The sequence below is a fragment of the Oncorhynchus tshawytscha genome, linkage group LG02, assembly GCF_018296145.1.
Source record: "Oncorhynchus tshawytscha isolate Ot180627B linkage group LG02, Otsh_v2.0, whole genome shotgun sequence".
NCBI classification, from domain to species: domain Eukaryota; kingdom Metazoa; phylum Chordata; class Actinopteri; order Salmoniformes; family Salmonidae; genus Oncorhynchus; species Oncorhynchus tshawytscha.
Window position 1 is genome coordinate 74,449,324 of NC_056430.1, and position 10,993 is coordinate 74,460,316.

Here is a 10,993-nt window from a genome sequence, read left to right on the forward strand (position 1 = left end):
TATGTATTAAAAAACAGTACAAATTTTATTGTATTTTTCTTTACAAAGGCCTGTTTTTCCCAACAAGTTCATTTTTCTTAAACAAAATATAACAGCTTCTCATCGACCTGGACTGACAAAAAAAAAAGAAATTAAAAAAATATACAAATGTCTGTAATTAAAAAAATAGGACAAAGGGAGGGATGCAGAGAGCAGGCAGAGAGATGAGAAATTAACATATTTGAAGAAAAGGAGAGAAACACAGCTGTTCGGTTTTAAGTCACAGCAAAAAGAGCTTGATCAACATAGTAAAAATCTGCGGCGCCATCGTCGTCCTTGATTCAGGCAGTACAGACCGGGAAGTGCTTCATATCAATAATCTCTAATTATTGATTATTAAGAGATTCTCTAACAACCAACAATCTCTCAGGACACCAGTGCTGAAATATGATGCACACATCTTCAGCATAAAAAATAAGAAACTGAACAGAAGAAACAACCAAAAAGAGAAATATGTCTGATGAGGACGATGAAGATACTGGCGGTGTCCCAAATGGAACCCTATTCCCTACCTTGTGCACTCTTTATACCAGGGCCCTGGTAAACAGTAGTTCACTATTTAGTGTGCCATTTGGGACATAACGCAGTAGTCAGTAAGTATAGCTAGTATTCTAACCAGATTTGAAGTTCCCCCTACAACAGACAATAAGATGTTCCTGCTCTCTTGCCAACGCCTAATGGAATTGTCATGCGTTTTGGCTTGACAATGACAACAGAGTTAGGCAAGAGCACAAACAAATCTGGGACAAGGCTAAATAGACATAATATTGTAACCAGTTATGAAGTTGAATCACAAAATGAATTAGCTTCGTCACCCCAAATGTCCCACTGGAGCCAAGTTCTCACACAGGAAGAGCTTCATGTAGACAGTGGCTACGTCGACAATGGAACCCTATATGCTAAATAGTGCACTAGTTTTGGCCAGTGCCTCATGTAGTGAATAGGGTGCCGTTTCATACGTAGACAATGACTAAGGAAATCCCAGAAAAATACAACATTTAAGACAAAAAACGAACACAGCATCAATTGGCAATAGAGCATGGAGGGATGAAACAAGAAAAACACTGTCAAAATAAATGGAATGCTTTTACAGCATCATGTCAGATTCAGCATGCCTAGAAACTCCTGTTCTTCCCTGATCACGAGATCTATACAGGAAAACTCATGGCCCTAATTGTAGCCTTAAACATGGTTCAGGAAAAACTCCTGACCCATAGCATCATATCAACATATCATAGGAAGTGAGTGAAAGACTCCAGGCTTCCAGAGAAATAACAGGAATTCCAGTCCCGTTCCCAAAACAAACTGACAACATGGAGGGGTACGAGGGGAAAGGGACTGGGGTAAATGTCTAGTTCAGTGCTTGTGTAGGAGTTGAGCGCTACCCGTTGGGTTAGGATACGCCCCCGGGGGGTTTCAAAATCGAATGGTAAAAGTTGGGGGTCTCAGAGGGCATACGATCCCTGTTAGCACCATCAGAGAAAAATACTACATTCTTCAATGCATGTAGTTACATGTGTGTTATGACTGTACACGTTGACAAAGACGGGCTGGCTGAGCATTTCACAAACATTATGCACACGCATCGATGAGGCCCTGTGGTATTATGATTCTGAGCGGTCAGATAGCTTGCAACAATGCCTGGAAGCTGCCTTGTGGGGAATCGTAGGTGTCTCGTTTCAGCTCGTTACTGATACCATGTCTTGTTTTAAGGTGTTTTGACTACGGCTCAAATTCACTAGCTAGCTAAGCAACAACTGTAAGAATGTATTTGAGAGAAGTGTATTTATGTTTTCAATAAACATTGAGACAAAATATAATTTACGTGTCAACAATCTTAGCCAATCCTGTCTGTTTTGCCCCATAGTTGCGCATGCATTGGTTTTGTTGCTAGACAACCAACCCGTCTATACTGTATGCATGTTATGTTCTCTTGTTGGGAGGTGCATAGATTCATATTGGGTGAAGGGGTGATGTTTTTAAAAACACTTTTGCCTAATATTCAACACTACCCCACCTATAAAACACATTTACTGTAGCTTGGAATTGCATAAATACCTAAAAACGTTTAGTGCATAGTCACTGAAATAAACAAAAATCAAAGAGAGACCTAATTGGAAACCATCCTCTTCTTGGTAAACCCGACACTTAGGAAAACTTTTTTTTTATAGAAAAGATGGAAAACAACTTTGAAAGGTTAAGAGAATGGTCCACTGCTTGCTTCTATGTAACCCTAATAGGAGCTAGTGACACAGCTTATTCTGTAACTTTCATTCATACATGTGATTGATGGGATCCAGCTAAGTACCAGCTGTGTTGTATTCTGCCAGAGCCAACCTATCGCTGTCTATTGTCTTAAAGACTTTCCAGACAGGAAGCAATCGGGCGGAGCAAGGTTGCCAAATTAGAGCAGATACCCATTTTCTCCGCCTGGGCTGAGCAGCCTTCATGAGCAACGCCGATCGCTCCGCCTGAAAAGAATCCCGCTGCAGCTTTGTCTGGAAAGCCCTTTACGATAGACTGCCATATTGAGCCAACTTCTTCATCTGTGATTTAAAAGCACACGATCTGACCAGAGCTTATCATACCTACTGGCTGACTCCATAGTCATTATAATGCCAAAGACAGGTTCAAAAAAAGAAACATTTATATCAAAAAGTAGTCAGGCGTCTGGAGGGAATCTTTGTGATCGTCTTCTACAGTGGGTGGGTATCGCTAACGTGTGTGTGTTCCATTTGTTGGTCACTGGTTTATGATTGAATTTGGATTTTAGTAGAACAAATGTCATTGTTTCGCTCTACCAGTCAGATGCTGTCTGATTGTGTTTGTATTGGTGTGTGTGTGTGTGTGTGGCAGCGAACAGTTCATCAAGCAGTCCTTTCTCTTGATTTCAAACTGTCTGGAGAACACGTTGTGTGTATATACAGTATGTACTGGTGTGTGTGTATATATGTATAGGTGTGTGTGTGGTAGCTAACAGTTCATTGAGCAACCTTGGCTCATTCTGTCTGAAACTGTATAGAGAACACGGTATGTGTATCTCTGTTAGTTCATGGAGCAGTCCTCCTCTCCCTCACTGTCGGAGGCCGTGTCAGAGCCGGTGGTATCCATGGAGACGTGGGCAGGGCTGACGATGACTGCTCGTCTCCTCTCCTCCTCAGCACTGCCCCTCCTCTCCTGGGCACGTTCGATGTGCTGGATGGCCTGGAGGGCAGAGGTCAGAGAATTCTAAGGTTAGAGGTCATGATTCAGTGACGCTATATGTAATGGGGTTATCTATACACCTCACACTCAAACATACGCTCTCTGTCTATCTCAAACACACACAGTACTATAGCACTACAGACATCATAGAGAGCACAAGGACACATACTGAACTTCACTATAGAAACCCTACAGAGCACAAGGACACACTCTCCCTCACCTGTACGATGGTATCCAGGTTCTGCCGGGACGTTGACACTGTGCTGGTGTTGGAGGCGGGGCTCATGGTAACCACGGTGACGTGGTGCGGGGTCAGCGTGGGGGCGGGGACGATGACCGTGGGGTGGTGAGTGGGGGCTGGGGACCGCACCTAAAGGAGGAGAAGAGATGGTGAGAATAAGAAGAGTTTGAGAAATGAGAAGAGAGAAAAGGTGAAAAAGTAGGAGAAAGAGGGTACAAGGAGAGGAAGGGAAATAAAACATTCACATTCCTTCCATTCAAAAACGGTTTGCGTTTCCCCGTCTGTGGATTGTGTCTCTCTCTCTCCGTCTGTGTCTCTGTACCTGTGACCCGCCTGTATCCTCCACCTGTAACCCGTGTGTCTCTGTACCTGTGACCCGCCTGTATCCTCCACCTGTAACCCGTGTGTCTCTGTACCTGTGACCTGCCTGTATCCTCCACCTGTAACCCGTGTGTCTCTGTACCTGTGACCCGCCTGTATCCTCCACCTGTAACCTGTGTGTCTCTGTACCTGTGACCTGCCTGTATCCTCCACCTGTAACCCATGTGTCTCTGTACCTGTGACCCGCCTGTCTGTCCTCCACCTGTAACCCGTGTGTCTCTGTACCTGTGACCCGCCTGTATCCTCCACCTGTAACCCATGTGTCTCTGTACCTGTGACCCGCCTGTATCCTCTACCTGTAACCCATGTGTCTCTGTACCTGTGACCCGCCTGTATCCCCCACCTGTAACCTGTGTGTCTCTGTACCTGTGACCCGCCTGTATCCTCCACCTGTAACCCGTGTGTCTCTGTACCTGTGGGCTGTGTGCTGCGTGTCTGTCCCTCTCTGCGCTGGTCTCTGCATGGAGCTGCTGTAGCCTCAGTAAGGTCTGGGTCTGGATGTGAGCCTGCTCCTCCTGGACCTGCTGGGTGATCACCTTCAGCCTCTCTGGGTGCAGCACCATGTCCAGAGAACGCACCTGGATGGACAAAGACACGGGGGAGAAGGGTGATCAGTCTTTATGTCTATGTTCCTCTTCACTCTACCTTCCCTCTTTTCATTCTCAGTCCCTCATTGTATCCTTCTTCCCCATCACTGGTTCACCTCTCCTCAGTCTCACCTCTTAGTTCAACCTTCTCTCCATCCCTTCTTCTAACTCCCCCCTCTGGCTAGGGACAGCAGGATGAGCAGTCTCTCCCACATCTCCCCGCCCACCATCCTTCTCTCTCACCTGTTCCTCCAGTATCATCCTCGCCGAGCGCTCCTTGTCCAACTGTTGTCGGAGCTCCAACATCTCTCTCCTCAGCTCCTCGGCTTTCTCCTCCTCCAGAATGTCTGGGAGCCGATCCCTTCATCCTTCTCCTCCGCCCCACGCCTCCTCTTTGGGGAGGAACCACTGAACTCCTGCAGGAGGAGAGGAGACCGGATGAGAGGGAGCATTTCGACTAGTTATGGCCATGCCATGAACAGTTAATAGTTGCCGATGTAATTGTTAGGGAGAAAGTATTTATACTGTACACACAAATGTAATGGATCACTTTACACGTTCATGTACTTTTGTACATATTAAAAAAGTCACAAGTTACAATATGTTTATTCATTTCTATGGCTAGACTTGGCTATATGAAGGTAATATAAATGTATGAATGTCTACCTGTATGAAGCGTTTCAGCTGGTTGTTCTGCTGCAGTAGCTGGGTCTTCTCTTGCTCCAGAGCAAAGATGTAGTCTGACGTCTGCTGTAGGATGGCAGCCTGAATAGACAGGAATAATATCATAAAGTTAGGTCAGAATCAATACTCTCAGAAAAGGTTTCCTTGAATCCTCCATGGGTGGTATGGACTAGAGGTCGACTGATTATGATTTTTCAACACCGATACAGATAGGAGGACCAAAAAAAGCAGATACTGATTAATCGGACGATATATATATATATATATATGAGATAATGACAATTACAACAATAATGAACACTTATTTTAACTTAATATAATACATCAATAAAATCAATTCAGTCTCAAATAAATAATGAAACATGTTCAATTTGGTGTAAATAATGCAAAAACAAAGTATTGGAGAAAAAAGTAAAAGTGCAATATGTGCTATGTAAGAAAGCTAACGTTTCAGTTCCTTGCTCAGAACATATGAAAGCTGGTGGTTCCTTTTAACATGAGTCTTCAATATTCCCAGGTAAGAAGTCTTAGGTTGTAGTTATTATAGGAATTATAGGACTATTTCCCTCTATACCATTTGTATTTCATTAACTTTTGACTATTGGATGTTCTTATAGCCACTTTAGTATTGCCAGTGTAACAGTATAGCTGCCGTCCCTCTAGTTAGCGTGCTCTAACTAGCTAGCCATTTCACTTCGGTTACACCAGCCTCATCTCGGGAGTTAATAGGCTTGAAGTCATAAACAGCGCAGTGCTTGACGCACAGCGAATAGCTGCTGGCAAATGCAGGAAAGTGCTGTTTGAATGAATGCTTACGAGCCTGCTGCTGCCTACCACCGCTCAGTCAGACTGCTCTATCAAATCATAGACTTAATTATAATAAACACACAGAAATACAAGCTTTGGATCAATAATATGGTCAAATCCAGAAAAATAATTTCATTATTCTTTCAGTGAAATACAGAACCGTTCCGTATTTTATCGAATGGGTGGCATCCCTAAGTCTAAATATTGCTGTTACATTGCACAACCTTCAATGTTATGTCATAATTATGTACAATTCTGGCAAATTACGGTCTTTGTTAGTAAGAAATGGTCTTCACACAGTTCGCAATGAGCCAGGCGGCCCAAACGGCTGCATATACCCTGACTCTGCTTGCACAGAACGCAAGAGAAGTGACACAATTTCCCTAATTAAAATAAGTTCATGTTAGCAGGCAATATTAGCTAAATATGCAGGTTTAAAAATATATACTTGTGTATATACTTGTGTATAGATTTTAAAGAAAGGCATTGATGTTTATGGTTAGGCACATTGGTGCAACGGCAGTGCTTTTTTCACGACTGCGCTTGTTATATCATCACCCGTTCAGCGAAGTAGGCTGTGATTCAATGAGAAATTAACAGGCACCGAATCGATTATATGCAACGCAGGACAAGCTAGATAAACTAGTAATCGGCCATTCCGATTAATCGGTCAACCTCTAGTATGGACACCAACACAGTTAGATTATGGTCCCGCTCTCCTACCTTGCTGAGTTTCTCGCCGTCTGTGTGTGGCAGGAGTGTTTTCAGCGACTGGAACCCTGCGTTGATGCTCTGCATGCGGCGCCGCTCGTTACTATTGGCGATCTCCCGGCGGATACGCCTCTCCTGGTCCTGGGCAGTCTCCGGGCTGAGCGGGATGTTGGCCAGACTGAAGGGAGAGATGATGGGATAGAAGGAGAGATGGCGAGAAGGACAGAGGTAAATGGAGACAAAAGTTACATTTTATTCAGATTTATTGTAGTCTGCTTTTCACCTTGTGTCTAATTAGAAATGACATGGTTAGAAATTCCTATCATGCCGATGTAGCTTGGTGGAAAACACAGTGCACATGCAGGTAGTACGGCGCTATTCCTTCCCACTCCCCTGCAACAACACCCCCCCACCTACATTTCACTTGGGTTAGTGACTAGGGCTATTATAAGGTCAGGTCCTGGAGTTTCCCTGAACTCACTGCCCTTCAACCCATTTAATGGTTGCTAACCTAACCTGTTCTGTTTACTCAGCCAGAGTAATATGTAAACCATATAACCTCCAGAGATAACATCAGTGTACATCAGTGAATGCTCTACAACAGGATTTCCCCAAACTTGGTCCTGCCCACCCCTTGCACATTTTGGTTTTCACCTAGCACTACACAGCTGATTCAAATAACCAACTCCTCAAGCTTTGATTATTGGAATCAGCTGTGTACTGCTAGGGTAAAATACAAAGCGGGGCCCAGGACAGAGTTTGGGAAACCATGCTCTACAAGGTTCACAAAGAAGTAGAATAACCAGATCTCGGGAAACGTGTCTGACAGCTAGGCTTACAATCATTCACAACGCGACAGACAGTTAACTGTCACACAACATCTTAAGAGGGGGAAATGTAGGCCTGTTAGCAGACCGAGTATCTATGCACACAATGCTTAGACTCACAACAGCTATTTGTTTAGTCAACTGAATAGAGTACAGTAAGCAAAACAAATGAGATATGCCTAAATCAATGCTAATAAAGTTAAATGGACAACCAAAAATCTAATACTTTTGAGATGGAATGCATCCAAGCCATTGACGATGTGAGCCTATAGACTAGTACAGACTAGCCTACTGCAATCTAGATTTGAACGCTGCCTTCATTCATAAACTCTGTTTGTGCTCCAAAAGGTTCTAGAAGCGTGTTTAGCTGTAAACCCCTGGTTGATCGAGCGCTTCTCACATACATTGGTTGAGTGAGCAGACTTAGTACAACGAAATATTGTAGCTAGCACGTATATACGGTAGCTAACAAGCTTGTCGGTCGACTAACGAAACAGAATGTATACACTTAGTAGCTAGCGAACTAATAATATGTACAAATCCTTCGCCAAAATACGTAGCTAGTTTGGTAGCCTGGTGAAATTTGACACCAAGACCACCCCCTTCACATGGAGAACAATGCTTTTTGCCTACCTATTTGAAACACTATTACAACGTCGACTTCACAAAAACGGGGACTTTCTACAAAATATGAATAGATCAAATTAAAGTAGTTCAATATAACTTAGTATGGACGAAATTGTGTGATGTTTATTATTTAAATGCTGTTGCGGATGTTGAACACACACCACCGCCATGCTACTAAGCTCGAGAGCTTAGCCAATTTCAGTACGCGACACATAAGCATGGCCGCGCTACCCACGAGCTAGCTGGCTAGCCACGGCAGGCATATTTACTCGCTACACCTCGTAGGTTCCCTACATATGTGACCCAAGGCCCGTAAACACGCACATACTGTTAGGTTGTGTCACAAAAGTATAACTGCATTATTTTTGTCGACCTGTTGGGGAAGGAACACCGTAGACAACATCTGGAATGCGAGCTAGCGGATGCTAGCTACACAGCAGCGGGCAGTGTGATTAGTAACCACGTGGTTCGTGTTAGCTGGATACAAAATGTATCGATTTCAAGTATTTATTTACATTTTTCGCTACAACTGTAACCACCGACGGCCATTATTAATACCACTAGCGGTTACGATGTTTCGGGACACATATTTAATGATTGCTTTCGTCCCGCCCTCGGGGTATGCGCTCATATGCGCACAGCTAACAAGAAATCATAGCTTCCTTCAACCAATGTTGTGCCAATATTGTTGTAGCTAGATTGCTAACTACATGCAGGCTACTAGCTAGTTAGTAAGCAGATAACTCACAGTTGCAATCAAAACACACAATACACATCTTATCGGAAGCGTGATTGCGCAATACACACCTACAAAGCCCTCCAATAACATCCTTCTCCGATTTCTTGAATTGTTGTAAAGCCTTCTCCGTAGGCATCATGAAGTATTCCATGCTTTAGCTACCAAGCTACTTAACGTTAGATATCTTCAGCTGTAACCCCTTGAGCCTGCTCTGTGTTTTGGAGGCTATTTTTCCTATTTCCTTGCCGTACAAATAAAAAATACACTCCTGTACTATGTTCGATTGCACATAGCTAAGTATTGCGTAGTATTATTGATCGTTGGAGGTTGTAGCTAAAAGTCTAGCTAAGCTAACTGTGTGTGGCTCCAGCTGATGCGGATTTCCCTGCGTGCGTGTGGCGCCTCCGCCTACTACTACGTGTGTGTTTGCAGCTGATCTCTGTGTCTCGAGGCGGGAAACAGCTGGTCGGAATCAAGGAGAGCACGGGAGCTTTTTCTCTCTGTGCAGAGCAGACCAGACTACGCACAAACAAAGAGCTACTTTGAGACAGAAGCAGTAGGGCCTATTGAACAAGGAACGGCCAACTGGTGCTTATAAAGACAATTAAAATACACTAAAGAGAAAATGAAAACAGGAGGCCAGGCCAAGGCAACAAACCAAAGTCAAGTACAATAACAAACAACCCATTTGCCTATATTCTATAAAACAACGATATATTCTATTCTAATTTATTATATTCTTTAAAAACAAAAATAGATCACATGTTGTTATGCCAGTGCCTATCAGGTCAAATACATTTGAAAGTCCTGATGTTATGCCTATACCGTAATAAAAACCTTATTACCAAGTAGCATTATGATAGCCATGGTAAATGATCGAAATGGATTGTAGCCTATGTAACAGCGACCCCTATTCTTATTCAGGTTAAAGTTATATAGCCAGTATAGCCTAATAGCTTATAGTAAGAAGGCTATTGGTCTAGTATGGCATAAGACTAAGGGAGTAACACGTTGTGTGATAGCCTATCTGGGAATGTTGCAGTAGTTTGATGAGTATAGGCGTATAGACGAATGAGTATAGGCGTATAGGCTGTAACTATGCGATATAGGACAACGGAATATGCTCCACAATCTTCACATTTCTATTTTTGTTAAGATGTTTCATTTTATAAGAAAAAAATCTATAGCTCTTCCATGCACCCTTTGACCAGCAGATGGTAGACTAAACCTTCTCATGCAGTTATGGTCATCAAACCAAGGTGTGGGTTTTCGTGATGGCTGTATCATATAAATTCATGAAAACAAACGTTTTATTTTTGGTCTTAATTTAAGGTTAGGGTTAGGCATACGGCTAGCCTATGTAACAGGTTAAGGTTAGGTTTAAGGTTAGGTTTAAAGAAATAAGCAGGGTTTAGCCATAATTATGACTTTGTGGCTGTGGAAACTAGTGACGAACCAAAGTGTGCACCCCAAACATAAAAAATAAAAAAACTTTATAAGTATCCAGGTATTTCAATAACCTATTATGTCGACTACAAAACATGAGCTGGTGCACACACATATACAATTACTTTATCTAGAGGTGCTGTCTAACGGCAGATGAACTATAAACTATAAAAAATAAAGTGAGTGCACACTATATATAAACTCCCAGTCATTTATCGGGTAAATCACCAACGTTTCGGCATCACTGTGCCTTCTTCAGGAGAAGAAGTGTGTGTGTGTGTGAGAGAGAGAGAGAGAGAGAGACAGAGAGATGAAGAAAAGGAGAAGTAAGCTGTGAAACGGAGAAATAGAGAATATCTGTGAGAGAGATGCTTGTTTTTTGTTCACTCGAGTGTTGTTTTCTTTCTTCAGATAGAGAGAGGCTTTTGTGAGTGTAATGTTTTCTGATAGTTTATTTCACTTGTGTTTATTATCTATTCCACTTGCATTGGCAATGTAAACATATGTTTCCCAAGTCAATAAAGCCCATTGAATTGAGAGCGAGAAACATGAGAAAGAGAGAGACTTGAAGGAAAGGTTGGAAATGAGCCGAGGACAACATTCGTGTTCGGGAAGTGATAGGCGGGAACGAGAAGGCAAGGGAGGCATGCGCTGAGCTGGAAGAGGTAGGCTGCTAGGGTCTGTTACGGAACAGAGGAGT

The 10,993-nt window shown here is 43.0% G+C and overlaps 1 protein-coding gene across 1 annotated transcript; it reads right to left on the reverse strand.

The window, feature by feature from the left end:
• Positions 1-9,322, reverse strand: LOC112238370 (transcription factor AP-4). Its single transcript, XM_042304640.1, is given in 8 exon segments — positions 1-3,243; positions 3,464-3,613; positions 4,279-4,443; positions 4,696-4,805; positions 4,808-4,868; positions 5,119-5,217; positions 6,667-6,832; positions 8,916-9,322. Coding segments are annotated over 8 exon segments (993 nt in total). The 5' UTR covers positions 8,999-9,322; the 3' UTR covers positions 1-3,084.
• Positions 9,323-10,993: the final 1,671 nt, after the last annotated feature.